Raw genomic sequence first — 18093 nt, forward strand, 5'->3', positions numbered from 1 at the left:
ATCTGACCGCCTGATTATGTCTCAGCGCGCTCCTCTGGTCGGTCACGATCTCAATCTATTCGGCTGTACTCCTTCCTCTTTTCTCATTTCATTCGCTGGTAATACGTTAATATTAATAAGCATCATATCGCGAGGGCAAGATACATCGGGGAGAGACCCGACGAAAAAACTCACCTGTTGGATCCTTATTTTCCTATGCTTAGGTATGGCGTCGTTTAGGGTGACTTTGCTGACCTCGTTAGAAGGCCGGATTTCCTTCAGGGACTCGACGCTGGGCGACGCATCGGTGGTGACGTTTCGGCCGACCTCGCCGGAAATGGACTTTTTCACCCGAGCGCTCCCGCATTTCTCCGTCGCCTCCAATGGATTCACGTAAAGATTGCTGTCCGCTTCCTCGGTCAGATCGCCCTGCGGAAGCGAAGGAATCGTCCCGCGACCGAGCATTCAAACCGCAACGCAACTCTGTCGCGAAAAATGACAGACGTCTCGGCGTGTGCATGTGAGTAGCTTATGTCGGAGCCTAATGATAAAATAGAGCTGTAGCAGTAGTAGCTGTAGTAACGCGAACCTCCAGTGTCGGCGAGAAATATGTATTTCGAAATATCTGTTGTGTGTGTGGATGGGAGATAATCATCGTCGAATATATCGCATGGAATATCTCATCTTCATCCTCTTCAAATGTTAATGATTTCTGGTCGAATTTAGGGTGATTCTCCGCGCATTAAGTCGCGCGACAAACATTGAATGAGAGGCCATCGTTCTAGAAAAGTCAAATTTTTTTAATCTTCATCCTTAGGTACACCATATTGCGCGTATACATAATCGAGTCTTACAGGAATTACAGTTCAATACGAAATTCATTTTCGTACATGTTCGCTTGAACGTACATTGTCCGTCGACCGTGTCGAAAAACGGGACAGTGTCGTGCGTGAAACATACAAGTTAACAAACTGTAAAGTAATAAGTCTTTTCTTGCAAGATGCTGCGATATATTTTCGTCTGAATGTGAGAAAGTATTTTGAAAATTTTAACTAGTCGTATCTTAAATTACACGGAAAATTGAAGAAAGCACCAAGTGTCATAATCTGTTTTTTTTTTTTTTGCGATTGCCATGACACAACGAGACGGAAGTGTCAGATGCGTATTCGATCGAAACTAAACTCGCCGAAAAGTTGCATCTCTTCGATATTAATAGCCACCTATCGCGCTGTGTAATGCACGATGCAACGAGGTCTCAGTCGGATCCTCGTCGAGGGAAAACCGTGTGAACTCCGAATTCGCCGGAAAATCGATCATTAACATATGATGTATCGGTGGTGGGATAGCTTACATCATCTGCGCTTCCCAATCTTTTTCACGCCGTAGCGTGTCTGGAAGAGAGAGAGAGAGAGAGAGAGAGAGAGAGAGAGAGAGGGAGAGAGAGAGAGAGAGAGAGAGAGAGACAGAGAGAGAGAGAGAGAGAGAGAGAGAGATCGTAACATTGAACAGCCATTGGTTTAAGATAGAAAAGGGCTCCATGTAGAAACAGTGATCCAGGTGTCGTGTTGAATTTTGTAAATCCGCGGAGGTTTGCGGAGAGAAAGACGCTGTTATCCCAACTGTTTCTTTGATCGCAGTGAAAACCTCACGAGTGTCCGAGTCGAGTGTGCCGCGTCGCAGCGGTTGGGAAGCTCTGCTTTGCGTCCGGTGCGAAGGTATTGTTTCTGTACCTTTTCGGCTCCGTTCGGTATCGTCTCGCATGAGCCGCGCGAGCCGACCTTCACCGTGGTGTGTGGCACGCAACCTCTCCCCGTGCGTCCGATTAAAAGTTTTATTACCTCGCGTCATTTATATATTATTATATTATCCGCGCGATGTCGGTTCGCGTACCTGCGAATGGGACGGATGCGTTTGACAGCTCGCGTACGTGTCCGAGCTGTCGACGCTACCCTGCTCGTTGTACGCCTTCGTGTAGCTGCCCTGCTCGTTGTAGGTCCTCGCGTAGCTCAACGTTTCCGGCGGCTGAATCGGCGGTGTCCTCGGTTCCACCAACGACGAACCCAATTGCTCCACGCCGCCGCCGCTGCCGCCGCTGCCGCCGCTGCCGCCGCCGCCGCCGCCGCCGCCGCCGGCACCAATGCTTCCTCCTCCTCCTCCCCCACCTCCTGCGCTGCCCCCGCCTCCACTGCCGCCTCCGCTACCGCCACCTCCGCCTCCTCCACTGCTGCCTCCACCACTGCTGATTGCATTGAACCTGAGGGACCTCATTTCTTGACATACCGGATTACGAAAGTCGCTGGTGGCCAGTGGCATTATGTTCTCTGCGTCCCGGAAGTCTTTGTACTCCTAAAAACATGAGGCGGATGAAAAGTCTCGATTATGCGGGGGGCGAAGATGCTCGAAGCATCGGCGCAAAAATACGCTTTAGTCTAAATCCTACGTTTGCGCTTCAGGACGGCGCGTTCTCCTCGGCACCGACCTCGTACCCGAAACTAGGACTAGTTCCCCTTAGAACGCGTCATCAGAATCAATTTGTACTTGCAGATTTAGATTAGATCAGTCACCTTCGGTGGACACGTAGAGGTGTCCGAAAAAACGAATGTTTTGATATTCTTCAATCTTTTTTAGGCTCTTCTGCCGTCAGATCAATTAAACGTTCTTCTCTATTCTTTATTCTTTATTTATCTTCTTATTTACAGTACAGGCGAAATCGTAACGCGAGAGGCAGCAACGAATCGACTTGGACGTCATCGAGAAGAGTCTCGGTCGGTCCGCTGGAAAGCGCGCTCGTCTCATCGGCAACGTGTGGTATTGCTTTATCGCGAAGCAGCAATCTGACAACAAGAAATAAAGAAGCCACATAGGAGAATCGTGCATTCTACATAGGTAAGGAAAAGAAAAGATTGGTTCTCTAGCGTATGCCGTATGAGAGGATGATATTACTATACTCGCCTGCTGGAACGCGCGTCGGGTCTGCGATGCGTCGTCTATATCTACTTAAGAGAGTAACGATCTCTCGTCGTCTGATTATAGTCGTTCCTGAAGCGCTATTTCGATGCGACAGCCGGACCTACCGGATGCAGGAGAGGCGGACGCGCGATCTCTAAAGATCGCTTTGGATCGCTTAAATCTACTACCGTGTGCTGGCCGCGTATTTCCGTGCTCTACCTTCGGTCTAAGGCATGCTTCGAGTTACTGGTGAGTGATAGTATGTAAGTTACGCGAGTCGTTTCATCATACACAATATGCAATATGTGCCGTCCGATGTGTGAATGTGTGTATGTGTCGCGTATGTGTATGTGTGCGTATGTGTGATTAATCGAGAAAAATATAAGTTTACCTTGAAGACCTCTCGATCTTGCCTCTCGTCTTGCCTTCGTACGTGCTATCGTATGATAAGGATTGTTATACAGACACACATATACACACACATACATACACACGAAGCGCGGGTTTTCGGTAATCCATTTTGACGAATCTACGAGTATACTTCATCTCTCTGTCGCAGAATTTTTAATTCATCCTCGTTGAGAGCTTCTCTTTGAAAAAAAAGAAAAAAAACAATCAAAATCGTCCCGACAATTTTTAACAATTCATAAATTAAAATTTGATGTGAATCGCGTTTTTCTTCTTTTTTCATGCGTTCCTCAAAGATCGAAAAAAGTCGAACGTAACGAATCTGTCAATGATAACCGGAGTTCTTAACGTTAAAATTCGAATTTCGTTAATATACTGATATACTGATATTGAATTTAACATCGAGGAAAATTGAATTTCGATTTACTCAATTGACACGATAACGAGAGCCCGCGCAATTCTGTAATCCGTAAAATCCGCGAAAATTTCCGCGAGCATTAGCGAATGCTGATAAAGCTCGTCCCGCCTAACCGATTAATAATTAATTCGATCGCGTGTACGCGCGCGATTGTGCCGCATGAGATAATGAAGCGAATGAAGATCAAGGCGAGTGCATGTACACTTTGCACGACTCGTGCCGGTGATTTAATGAAACCCGAAGGGAACGGCGAATGTATATCTTTATACGTACACGTGGTCTCTATTAAGACGAGACTATACAAACGCAATTACTTCTTACGCTGTCGTGTACGAAAGAGGCTCCGAGTAATTTCCTGCCGTGTATAAATCATCAGGAACGCTAATATTAATCTTTTCCAATTGTGCGTCCGAGTGCCCAAATATACGCTGGGCCCACCACGATACATTTGAAGTACCGTCATCTCCTGTCGGATAATTAATGTTAATGACAATTAACAAACCATCGAGCAGCCATTTGCGCGTTTGCAAGTTACTCGTGTGAGAGTCTACCCGAAAGAAAGACGAGTGATTCCTCCGGAAGGAGGAGATCACATCACAGTGACAATTGACGTGACAAATATGAAATTAAAGACACATAAATCAAAGGTATGAAATATAAAATAAGTACGAAAGCAGTTACATATCTAAAACGACGCAAACGTATAATTTTCTTACGACGTACACATCGTATTTTCATGCCTCGAGTATCCGAAAATTCGAACGGACAGCTCTCTTCTGGCCGACACGCGGAATTGACCGGGTAATTCGATAATAGACCGTAGTAAGCGTTGTTTTTCACACATTTTCTGGCTGCCGGCGCGGCGGGCGCGAAGAAGCGGTGCGAGGGCGTCCCTAATCACCACGGTAAGAGGAACGATTCTGGAGTGGCTCGTTCCGGCGGTCTTCTCGCGTGCCGGCGGCCCGTTAACTTTCAACCCGGAGGCAGGAAATTATCCTCGCGCCGTATGTACACGCGGTGCATGTGTACACGTGTGTCTGTTACGTGTGTGTATGTGCACGTGGTATTGATTCTAAGGTATACACAAGTATATTTGGCTCTCTACTTGCTGGTATCAGGGGGTGGTACGATGGTGCCGAAGGCATCGCGCGTATCGGCGTATCGTGGCGTGACCGCCTAACACGGCCGATAACACGCGGTGCCTTGACCTATAAAATGTCGTGTCAGCACGCAAATCGCAAGTTTGGCCCGGATGTGAGGTATGATGAGGCTTGAGGGTGACAGGTGAGCAGGGCAAAAGTCGTAAGGGTAGATAGATAGGTAGGTGGGTAGGTGGGTAGGTAAGTCGATCGGTCGGTCGGTCGGTCGGTCGGTCGGTCGGTCGGTCGGTCGGGCGAGCGAACGGAGGTGTGAGGGAGATGAACTACGATTGCGTCTAAAGCTTTTTGAATGAACGAGGTGTCATGTCAATGAAAAAGTTGTGCTCCGTCGAGAAGAGAGGTGGCAGGGGAGGCAGTGCATACACCCAGTGGACTATGTAAAGAGTGTGCATATATCAGTGAGCAATATATATATATATATATATAATACATATATAGACTTGGATTGCGCAGAAAAAACGATGTACATTCGTCGAGTACGAGAAGCGGAGGAAAACAAGAGAAACAGATAAATCGCGACACGGCCGCGAAGATCGGACGAAAATAAGTGATAAATAAATAAATTCATAGCCCAGAGTGTCACCGGAAGATGACAACACGAGATATGCAGAGTGAGATAATACATATGAGGTATGGGCATACATACATAATATATATGTATGCACATATGTATATACTTTTGCTGAAAGAGTGCAAGTAGGACTAGACTTTTTTCCGTTCTTTCACGGCCGTACGACCGAACGAGTGGCCGGTTCCGCACGGTTTCTCTCGCATCGATCGTTAAATTCGGATTGTCTCAATTCGATTTCGGACTCGCTCGACAGCCCATTGGTGTATGTAGTGCCGCCTGAGGAAGAACGTTAGTGATCGTAAATACCTTCGTGGTACAAAAGCAACACTCGAATTCGCTAGGTATTTCATCAATTTTCTCGAATTTTCTGCTGTCTTTTTTCTCTTCATCCTACAAAGGTCACACACACAATTTTCTGTTTTACTTTTCGTGAGTAAACACTCGTCCCTCGTTTCGGAAGCGATCGAAGCGTATCGCGACTCTCCTCTCTCCTTGTGTTTTTCTTTCCATCTCTTTTTCTTATATTCTTGCCGCGCCACGCCGCGCTTCGTCGGTTTCTGTTTTTCTGTTTATTTTCGCGATCGAGATCATCACTTATTGTGGAAACGGTTCGATCGCTTCGCGAGCGAGTACAAACATCAAACTAAATGCGAGCGTAAAAACGAGGCAACGTATGATCGCGTGGAGCCAGAGAGACAGGATCCTCGTATTACGAAGTTGAGAACAAGATTTGTAGCGGCGGTGTCGACGATCACAAAACGGAAGATCAAATGTATATTTTCGTGTGTATATCTGTGTCTGCATGTATGTGTGTGTGTGTGTGTGTGTGTGTGTGTGTGTGTGTGTGTGTGTGTGTGTGTGTGTGTGTGTGTATACGTAGCGAGCGATTCATTTAAATAAGTCTCGATCGTTCATTCTTCTCGGAGGTCAGACAAATTTTCAAGGAAATTCATCGAGACATCTGTCCCACTTACAACCGTTACAAATTTCTCGTGAGAAATCCAATTCTAAACTTTTCCTCAGTGAATACGAGAAGTCACGATTGGCATTTAGCTCGATTAGCTGCAAAGTTTCCATTTCTAACGGAAATTCGAGCAAATCTGTTCGTAATTTTCAAATTCGATTCGATTCGATCGTGCAAAATCAACATTTGACGTATTTTTTCGATCGAAGGAAAATCGATCCCAAGCTCTCATCAGAGAATCCGTCGCTGAAGTGGTCGTCGCGAAGTGGAAACTGGAAACACAGCTGCATCTATGCGTGTGTGTGTGTGTGTGTGTGTGTAGGTAGGTAGGTATGTGAAACACTCGATGCGTACACACGGTGCTGAGGTGTCGAGTATAAAAAAGAACGCAAATGAACGCCAATGAAACGTGTTGTCGGTGGAATGTGGAATTTCGTGTGGACGGACGTCACAATTGCTTCTCGTTACTTACGCGATTTACACGAGTATACTTTTCGAAACGAGCCGCACTCGAGCCTGCTGTCCTGTGTATGTCTGTGCGTCGCGATCGAACTTTTTTAACAGAATGCTCGTAACATTCGAATTCTCTTCTTGCAAACTTCCAGGCACGTTTCTCATCTTTTGCTATTCATTTAATTCGGCGAAGCTGGAGCACCGTCGAAAGCGATCGGGCGATCGCTTCCTCGGATGTTCGCGTTATTCGATGAATGTCTCACGTTCGGAACATCTCTCTTGATACAACGCAAAATTTCATTCTTTCCGATCGTTGGAAATAATTCCATTTTTTGTTTTTTCTTTGGATTTTTCAACGACGATAGAATCGTCACAGGGCACCGTGTCGCGTGCCAAGTGATGCAACGTAAAGTTCACGCTCACATCGGCTCGCCTAACTGCTCCTTGATAGTTCCCGGGATGTATGTGAGTTTGATGTAAATGCGAGAGAGAGAGAGAGAGAGAGAGAGAGACAGAGAGAGAGAGAGAGAGAGAGAGAGATCGCGTACACACAGTTTGAGAACTTCGGCGGAATTTGATAGTCGCAGTCGGCGATGAAACGGCCGTTCGTTACATCACGAACGAATCAGCCACGAACGAGCGAGCCATCTTATTCCGCGAATTACAATTTCCACGCTGGGTCCGAGATGTTTTGAAACGTGTATCTTCCTTCGCCGTAAGATGCTGTACAATCGTGCTGTCGAAATGAATTTAGCGTCGCGATGAGCAATTTAAACGACGATCTCGATAGCTTGCAAAGTCTTGCGGACATTAAAGTCAATTACTCGAATCGATTGTGTGATAGACTCCGACATTTTCTTTTTCTCTTTCCTTCTTTTCTCTTCCTCCGCCCCCCTTTTTTTTTTATTAGAACGTTACATCATCTTACGGCATATGAAAACATAAAATCGTCACACCGGGCTCGGATTTTCGCTCGTGACCAACTTTCAAGTCGAATTAATCGGTAAAATTCACTGTATTGCGCGCTCACTTCTAGCGTGAGCATCCAAGCGTATCTTCTTTCGCGCGCAACGCCGGTGATCTCGGCCGAACTGTCGATCGCGAACTCCGTTCGCGCTGAACGGTTCTATACATAGGCGACGCGAATGAAGGAGAAACGGAACACGTCTGTCGAGATGAGCAATTTTATATTTATACGTGTTCGATTGTTATACAGCCGAGTATCAATGTGAGAGACAATGGTTTATATACAGGCAGTGTTTCGAGGACACGATCTTATCCTTAATAGTAATGCAAGCACCGAAAAAACGCAACTTCGCGTCGTCGAGAGTGCGTACTTAACTCGTGTGTGTAGATACTTATGTAAAATCTATCTTGCTTACACACAGTTTGAGGGATTGTTCTTACGAAAACTGCCTTCATTCACGAAACAAGAAAGTTATACGCACGGCGCGCATTCGCGCCGCAATAATCACTATGAGTCGATCGTTTAACAAGCCGACCAAAGAAAAGTATTATGGAGCCTATTGCGCATTGCGACCAGGCTGGCGCGGCGTTCTCGATCGTCGCGGAAATCGTCGCTAATGCTAACTCTATCAAATACATCGACGGAATATCATGAACGTGCGACCTTCAAGCGGACGCGTTACGAAGCGCACCGATTCATCGCGCCTCTCGTTTGTGAGGGAAAACAGACCGCGCCATCCGCGAAAACAAATCGACATTCCTCGAAATATTTCTCTAATTTGTCCACTCCAGACGTTTGCAGCACATCGACGCGATTTTCTTCGCGCGAGAAAAATCACAGGAGGGGAGAGTACTGACGATGGCTCACGTTGAGCAAATTTCCCGGAGGATCTTTCGCGATCGTGGGTGACGCGTCCGCTCTCAGGTCGCGTTAACGTGTGTGTCGAGTTATCAAATGCTACGTACAAAAGTGCACGATCGTGCGTTGCGAGTATGCGATCAGTCTGATTCCCGCGGATTCCTACGTTGCGTGTGAATCGCGAGGGTCCTCGATTCATCTACTCGATTAAACCGTATTCAGAGTAGGCGATATATCGTATGCGCAGAGCGATCGTCTACGTGGCTACAAAGCGACCGTGGGCGTCTAATGTCTAACTTTAGCTCTTACTTCTCCGATGCACCGCGACTCGCAGCGTATTTGATTTAATTAATATCCAGGACGGAGACAATATCCCAACGAGATCGAAGCTCGACCTTCGTGACTTTTCGTGTATCCTTTTTGGGTGAAACAAACAAAACACATCCGTGCGAATCGAAGGATGATTTCTCTTCATGTGAGCGTTACGGTGCAGTTCGTTTGTCACTTCTGTGCGACTGAACAACGTTACACAATGTGAAATGAACTTTGAGAAAATGGGAAAAATATCATTCGAACGCATTGTAGCGTCGTGGAATTTAGCCACTATAAGAGAGACAGAGAACTCTCTCTCTCTCTCTCTCTCTCTCTCTCTCTCTCTCTCTCTCTCTCTCGATACGCGAGTAATCGGGAAGATCGAGCGAATCCGTGGTATGTTCGCGTGGCTCGCAAATCACGAGTAGTCGAATCGAGAGAAAGAGAGGGAGATGCATAGATTAGAAATATGAGATATTTTATTCGAACGACACCGACGAACGATATTGAACGTACGAATATATATCGATACAAAACACGAATGTCCGATGCAACGTCGATGTTCTCACAGAGAATTTCAAAAATTTCACAATTTCATTTCAGCCTGAAGTTTCGGAACGTAAATCTCTCCCGTCCAAAGTTTTGATGTATAGTGAATTAAGGCAAAAAGGGTCGGAGGAACAAAAATCGAGAAGAAATGGAGGAAAAATATTTTTTGGAACCTCAAATTGCGCAGAAAAGCACGAAGTAAAAGTTTCCCGAGACTTTGCACGTCAGTGAACGTCCCAAGTCTCCGTGTATCCTTTCGAGAGATCATCCTTCAAATCATCCGGAAAACATATCAGAGTTACCGAGACTACTTTCAAATTGATTCGATACGTCAACGATCATTCATCGACGCTGATCGATGTTTCATCGGTCGCGAGGAAACATCGGCGATTCGGTGTTAGCGTAAAAGGACGATACTAGAGATGTGCGAACTATTCGAATTCGAATCTGAATCCCTATGATTCGAATCCGAACAATTCGAAAATTTCGAATTGCGAAGATTCGAATACGAATCAAATGCATTAGCGTTTGCGCGCATCAGCTACAAAACGGGCCATCTGTATGTTTGAACCCTTAACTTGTAATTGACTTAATTGATAATTAATAACTTAATTATAAGTTACTTTAAATATTTAAATATATATTTTACTTTAAGATGATATATTACTATTGAGAGATGATAATATCAATATTCTCTTTCATATTAAAATCTTCCATCGTTATTTGCATGTTTAATAGTTATGTTAAATTTTTTAACGATTCGATTCGACATAAAAATTCTTGATTCGCACATCTCTAGACGATACGATAATGAATACCGCGATCCGTGGAAGGACGAGAAAGAGAGTTGGAGAACGTGGAAAATAAGACGATACATTTGTGTTGAAGACGCGTGTATTAATCGTCGACGCGATGATACTTCACGACGATAATCGCTCTCTTTCTCTCTCTCTCTCTCTCTCTCTCTCTCTTTTTCCCTCCCTCTCTCTCTCTCTCTCGGCGTTTCGCGCTTTTCCCGAGCTGGATCGTTCGAGGAGCAATGGGCAACGTCCCGCGTCGCCCTTTGTCCTTTCACCAGCTTTTCCGTCGCTCGCAAAAGGACTCGTAGCCAGAGTGTGTTTTCACAGTTACTCGCTCACGATCAAAGAAGATTAGATCTGACGGGGAAGTTGACGTACACGTTTTAGAACGCAAGAGTATCCGTTATTTCGCGAACTATAATGGCTCGACGGTAACTTATCGAATCATCTCTTTGATATGGTCTATTGGAGATTAGTGTAATATTAGGTACGCTATATAAGAGAAAGAAAGAGAAAGAGAGAAAGAGAGAAAGAGAGAGAGAGAGAGAGAGAGAGAGAGAGAGAGAGAGAGAGAGAGAGAGAGAGAGAGAGAGAGAGAGAGAGGGAGGGAGGGAGGGAGGGAGGGAGGGAGGGAGGGAGGGAGGGAGGGAGGGAGGGAGAGAGGGAGGGAGGGAGAGAGGGAGGGAGAGAGGGAGGGAGAGGGAGGGAGGGAGAGAGAGGGGGGAGAGAGAGAGGGAGAGAGAGAGAGAGAGAGAGAGAGAGAGAGAGAGAGAGAGAGAGAGAGAGAGAGAGAGAGAGAGCATTCACTTGATAAATATTGACTATAACCTCGTTACGTTACACACTTTGACGTAATCATTCAGTCGGCATTGTTCACGATGTATTCTCAAACTTGTATGCTGAATCGATCTCGGGAGAGGCCTCGAATGGGGGAAGCTATCAGCGCTACTTGAGAACGTGATGAAAGAGATTACGCGTGATAAAGGATATACATATGTATCGCTTATTCGTTTGGATAAGTGATCGAAGTAATGAGAAACGTTAAATCTTCTTTGGTCGCAATTTCGAATCGAACATGCGAATCAGCAAGCGTCGCGCCAGGGCGACTCGTGTTTCGGTCAAAGTTTGTGGTTTTCCCGCCCGTACCGTCCCGTCCCGTGTGTTCGTCCCGGTGTGATGATAACGAGGGAGAGACCGCTCCGTGGCCGGAGGGGGAGTACGCTATCGGAGAGAATCGGCACACTCGGTTGCCGGGAGACGGGCTGATAGAGGCTCGGCAAGGTCCGACATAATCGAGAGCAGGTAAATTTGCGCGCGAACGCGCAAACGAGTGCGACGAGTGCGTGTCTCTCTCACGGCAGCCTCGCTCAACGATGCTGTGGTCGCTAATGCGCGCTGTCGGACATTGCCTGCAACATAGCGACACGAAGTCCGTGTGAGAGAGAGCTGCCACCAGGTGATCCTCGTGGTGGTCGTCGTCGCTGCTTTTTCGCAAGATGCCGCGGAATACCGGTTTATCCTTCTCTCGCGTGCTTCGTACTCGCTCGCGCCCCCCGCATTCACTCTCGCCGCGATTCAAGTCGAGTGTGCCAATTAGCTCCGGAAATTGACATGATTATCATCAATTGATCATACCTGTGTGAAAATTCTTTTCCTATTACAAATTGTACAATTTCTCGTTCGTTCTCAGGCACTTTGCCTGAAAAATAAGCTCGCGACTGGCTGAGTACACTTTGAGGTCTCTCATTGTTTCGTCATCGTTGTATGATTTGCCTTTTTTTTCTCCTAGTTTAGCCTGAGTTTTAGCAACGAGCTGACGTGACATTATGTGTCTGAAAAACTAACATCTTTCTGAGTACCCCCAAACTAATTAGCACTCCTCGACGTGAGAGCGGTACTCTTCCGCATTTCTTGAGAATGTTTCGCGGCGCAGAGGTGGACTCTCGTGGCTTCGATCTCAGGCCTCGTTGAAGAAGACGCGCAACTTTCATACGTCAACACACAGTCTTTCCGCGGCGAATCTGCCTGCGGTATTAACATAAAAAAAATAAAAGAGACATCTGCCCGATATCGTTTCCCACCACGAGAGAATCCACCCCCGCCGCCATAAGCGTCGAAACAACATGTGTCTCGTGAGGGAAGAGAGAGGTTTCTTTTTGTCCGGAAAACACGGAATCTGCTGTTGGCGCGCGTCGCCATCCGTGATTACCCTCGTGCTCGCAGATCGTGCTTCGGGGAATTGCCGCGGGAAATTGCGCGCTGCATCGCGACCCGGACGACCTACTGAACGACGAGAAGGCGCGTCTTTCTAACGAACAAACGAACGAACGAACAAGTGTGTGACAGCTTCTTCTTCAGCGCGAAGAAGCAGTGGTGGCGGAGTCATCCTCTTAAATAAAACGCGCGCCGTGCGAATCGCCGGGTGCCACCGCTCGCTATTAAAAGAGAACAGCGTACTTCATTGTTCGGAAGCGGAGCATTCCAGGACCGCAGTGATGATGTGCGGGTAGAGAGGGGCGCGCCTCGGTTAAAAATAATATCGCGCAACCGCGCGGCTCCGCGAATTATTTAGACGCACGCGGCGATCGTTCGTCGACAAAAAGCATTTGGACGACGTTTGTCAGTTGAGTGAGCCAGAGTGGGAGGACCAGGGTGAGTGGGAGGATCGATGCCAGGGATATATGTATCGCGTGTAAACAGGAGCGGATTTATGGACGTACGTGCCCCAGGGCGATCGAAACGATTGTTCTCGTTTGTTGATAATCATTTATCGCCTCGCCTGTTCGTGCGGGCCTCGCATTTCACATGGCAGGACAAATAAATGAGCCGATAACGAGCCGTTTTATTAAGGGGACCGGAGGGCCAGATTACTGAAAAATCGTACTTGTTTTTGATAATATTTTGTGATGAACTGAATAAATGTGCAAGAATGAAACTTTTAGATATATTTATATAACATATGAAGAGTAGAAAAATTTTGTTTATTAACAAATACTCATAAATATACGTCCATTTAAATTTTAAACGCGTTTTTCTCAAAATTTTATTGTTCAACTTTTTGCAATGATTTCTCCGAAACTGAGCTTCGTATCGATTTGAAATTTTAAAGTAATAATATTTGTTCATCTGGCTGTCAGATGAACCATGGACAATTACGTCAAAATATTTCATCTCGAGATATTAATTTTTTTATTGTAAAAGAACTGAAAAATTTGGATTTTTTCCTAATAATACCTGCCATTTTGTTAATTTTGTTCGATTTTTTTTGTACTGGTTCACCGAATAATGAAAAGCCTCTTCAAGGTTTCTAGCTAAAATTCGCTCTGATCGGAGCCGAGATATTACTGCAAAAACGACAACTTGAAGAAAAAAAGGAGAGTATATTTCAGCTATATACAGTGGCGTGCAAAACTTTTGAGCCACACAATTATTATTATATATTCATTTCATAATGAGCGCTAAAAACTTTACACATATATATAAACAAAATGTATTTATTTGTCCTACAATTATATAAACTTTACAAACTCTTAATAATTCTAAATACTTTATTTTTACACAATGTTTTATTACGAACAGTGCAAAAGTATTGCGCCAAAAAGTTTTCTTATGCATAAGAAAAATATATTATTGAAAAATAATAACAGAAAATGTTGTCAATGTTTTTTTAAACTTAATACTTTGTTGCCATGCCTTTAGAAGCAATCACTGCAGCACAGCGGCAAGGCATTGATGCTATTAAATTAGAAATGCGATTTTGAGGTCAATTTTGCCATTGAGTTTGCAAATTTTGCCACAATTCAGCTTTATTGGAGTGTTTCTTATTTCCTGTACGTAGTTTGAGTTTCGTGATTTATCAGCTAGAGAGTTCGTCAACTTATATTTAGCAATAATCCTATTTACAGTACTTTTATCAATTAATAAGCAATTAGCAATTTCGCGAGAAACCTTTCCTTGTTGAGAAAGATTAATCACGGCTTCGCGTAACTGAAGGCTTGTATGTTTCGGCATTGCGGTAGACAATAGACTGAACCTTAGTTAAAGTAAATATTTCCGAAGGAGTTTCATAGGAAACGTAAACAAAAACGGGCTTATAAAGTCACAATAAGAATACGGCTCAATACTTTTGAACACATGTAAATATTATATAACTAAATAATTAGAAACTATGTAATTTCAAAATTTTGTAACTGTACTGTTATTTATAAAAATGTTATGTCAACTATTTTATATAATTAATTTTTAGAGCAAATCAATATATTGTCATGTATCTTAAAAAGACACTATGGCTCGAAACTTTTGCACGCGACTGTATATCGTATATTTATATGAGTATTTGTTAATAAACAAAATTTTTCTACTCTTCACATGTTGTACAAATATACTTAAAATTTTCACTCTTGCACATTTATTCAGTTCGTCACAAAATATTATCAAAACAATTAAAACAATCACGATTTTTCAGCAATCTGACTCTTCAGTCCCCTTAAATCCATCTTGAGACACCGCGACGGATGGAAGATCGAACGTGCTTCGTTCGAGATCGCTCACGTATCGTCGATCCGTTCCTCCTTTTCGTTCACGTTTTTCCGTTAGGTAACACGCACTCGTGTTTACGAATTTACGTACGAATATATTTACACGGAGTACGTTTTTCATCCGTAAGAGCGGAGCTCTACGTGCCTCAAGCGTGCGCGAAGCTTCTCAGCTTCGACCGCCCCGTGAGTGATTCGGTTCTACGTGTAAACAAAAGTTTGGAACAGAAACGATCGGGTCTGGCCGGCGGAACTGATCGATGCATTCGGCCAGGTGAGAACAACAAAGTCATTGCAAGGAGCAAAGGTCACATTGAGAGTAACAACATCGTCTCACGATTTGAACCGCTAGTCGGAAACTTGATTAGACGAAATACGTCACGTCGAGGATCGCTGTGAAACAGCTGCAATTTCGCGAATGTATTCACGATATCGTTATTGCAGGCGAGATGAGCGCCGCATTCGGGTGAGATAACGCGTACGCATTTGCATCGTCGAGAAAACAGGGGGCCTGTGTACGTAATGTCCAAATTTATGCGTGAGCATTTGTCTCCGGCGCTCGATCGAACGCACCCAGCCAGAACCTGACCCGAGAGTTTCTATTTGAGGTTGCATCGAAGGCGCGCAAACGTCGCAAATGTTGTTTTATCGGTGACAGGAAGGTAAATGAAAACGTGTGCGCGTTGTGATCGTCATCAGCATCGTCGTTTCCAACAGTAGTCGGCAATAATGTGACCGTTCGCGACCGAAGGGAGCGGACGTCGCCAAGAGAAAGAGTAGCATCCAGGGTGGCTGGAGTAAGATGATGCCCGGCTCCAGCGTTAGTGTTCCAAATGATCAGAATCGTCTGCTCGGTCGGGCCAAGCTTTATGGCCAAGCTCACGATCGTTAGATTCCGCGTACGTGCGGTAGTCCGTGTGCCTACAAGTTTGCTCTCGGAATCTATTATCCCGCGGTACTGCACACATCGTAAACGCCGCGCGAGCAGCCTCCGGCTGCGGAACGAAGCTTCTCTTCGTTAATAATTTGGAACTCGAGAGAAACGGGCGAAAAGAAAAAAAAAAATAAGAAACAAACCACCGATCGTTCCAGCCACCGTGGAAGTGTTTTCGGTTTCACTTTCTTTTTTTTTGTTCTACCGTTTTTTTTGCCGTTCTACCGAGTATCGTTCTTTCGGGCTCCGTAGATCGTCGCTTCGCTTGCGAACAGAAAAGACATCGGGCGAAGGTCATCCGAGACTATACACCGAGAGGGGTATTCGAGTAGCAGAGTGCGAGAACGTATCGTGATGGAAGTGCTCGCAGAGAAAACGTACGAGCGCCGAAGTTGGCTTCAAAACCGAGCCGCGTTGCGCAAATCATCCTCGTCTCGCCGAAGATGTATCTGTGCCCGACTGGGTGCGCCGCACCGTCGCAAGTCCAAAATTTACGAGCGGGTCACCTCTCTCGGCGACTCTCCTCTGATATATATTATGTGGCGTGCGACGCGGATGTACCGCCGCGCACGTAAATATGTAGTTTATGCGGCACGTGTAAACGCGAAACTGCGTTGCACCTTACGCGAGGGATATAATTAAAACAAAGCGTGGTACCGGCGAGAGACTGCCGGGCTCGATTAAATGACGTAGCGTGTGAACGGCTAATTAAAAGCCGCCGCCGATCGGTAAAAATTGAATTGATAACTCGCGTGCGCCGCAGCGCGCACACGTGTGACGTAATCGTCGTGACGGCCGGAGTTCGATCGCTTCGTCGATCCGTGAACTTTGTATTCCGTTCGCCGTTCGATGCACGCATTAATTCAGCTATTAATTTGCAATGATTGAATCCGAGCTATCGGCCGAATCTTCATGAGTGTATTGCCCGGCTCGAGTAGCTTCCACGTAGCGTACGCGGCTGGTGCTTCATTAAAATATTAATGGAAAATAGGTCGCGAGTCTCTCGTTCACGACTGTGCACGCGTATCGCGTAAGGGGCTACGCGTCGCGCGTTTTTGATCTTCGCTTGATAATTAGCGTCAAGTCCATTAAGAATGTGTATATACATGTACAACGACAACCTATTTCTTTTCATTAGAACTTTACTATAGCAAGTTCGTGATAAAATGCGACGACGAGTTCGCGAAATGTCCGCGGGACACACGTGCGACACTTTGGAAAGTTTTTATCACACTCGCGCGTCGATTAAACGCGGGAGGGGAGGAAATCGCGGTAGGGATACGTTAAGTGATTACAAATATGTGGACATACTACCTCATTTGACAAATGCAGGACTTACGATCGATAAGGTCTCTCCGTCGGGGACAGGTACATATCTTTACGTTGCGTTTCTGCCTTCTGACAGATCGTAACTTTTTTTTCTTTTTTTCATTAGACGATATGCGTCGCATAGAGGTCGAACGAGAGAATTATGCAAACGTCTGTATAATGCAAATATATTATATCGATAATGTATATCTTTTTTTTACGATATACAGTTAATGTGCGTGCGTGCATGTGTCCATTTGTTTGGTCGTTGGATATTACTATCGCGTCAAAATATACATAAATCCAGATCGCTTTCTCAGTAAGGATGAGGATTTGAGAAAAGCGTCGTTTTTTGATTGATCAGAAAATCCAACGACGTCATGATATGTGTTGCAATTGTACTCCAACTGCGAAAACGACGAATATTAATTTTCCCAGATTTTTCTTTCGATTCAATTTCTTCTCGTTCTCTTTATGCGCAATCGCATATGCGCCTCTTGTTTCCGTTACTTCTTCCGGCAGGATCACGAGAGGAACGTTAGTGCGAGAATAACGAAATAAGCGGAACACATATATACGACGAGTAACTTCGCCCAGCGCCATCCCGAACGTTAATATTCACTCGTCTCTCGCGGAAATCGTGCACCAAACTCGTGGAGTCGATACGCCGGCGTGGGTTTCACCGGTTACGAAAGAGGAAATTGCACACAATTGGCACAGTCCGATCGATCATTGGGATCGGGGTGGAAACAGAAGCGTATGTATTAAACAAAAAGTCGCACGTCGAGCGCATAGCTCTACGGCAGTGATTCCCAACTTTTTTTTTCGGTTTATTAAAGCTTCTCTCGCCGTGACACTTTGACCGCGGCTATCCATGCGAATTCGTAAAATTGTCCGGTGCTTTCTGACGGCGAAAAACAGCATGGAA

At 45.3% G+C, this 18093-nt stretch overlaps 1 protein-coding gene across 2 annotated transcripts in view; it reads right to left on the reverse strand.

Moving 5' to 3' along the window:
• The window catches only part of Shab (Shaker cognate b), a 36956-nt gene that overhangs the window by 4245 nt on the left and 14618 nt on the right, over positions 1-18093 (reverse strand). The window contains exons 4-6 of one of the 2 annotated variants that reach the window (XM_025303682.1): positions 5792-5875; positions 1870-2325; positions 175-408 (exon numbers count right to left, since the gene is read on the reverse strand). In XM_025303682.1, coding sequence (XP_025159467.1) covers positions 175-408; positions 1870-2325; positions 5792-5875 — 774 coding nt within the window. The remainder of the gene's footprint in view (positions 1-174; positions 409-1869; positions 2326-5791; positions 5876-18093) is intronic. The other variant, XM_025303683.1, reaches the window with a different exon arrangement.

This window comes from Harpegnathos saltator, unplaced genomic scaffold (genome assembly GCF_003227715.2).
Source record: "Harpegnathos saltator strain DR-91 unplaced genomic scaffold, Hsal_v8.6 scaffold56, whole genome shotgun sequence".
Classification (NCBI taxonomy): Eukaryota; Metazoa; Arthropoda; class Insecta; order Hymenoptera; family Formicidae; genus Harpegnathos; species Harpegnathos saltator.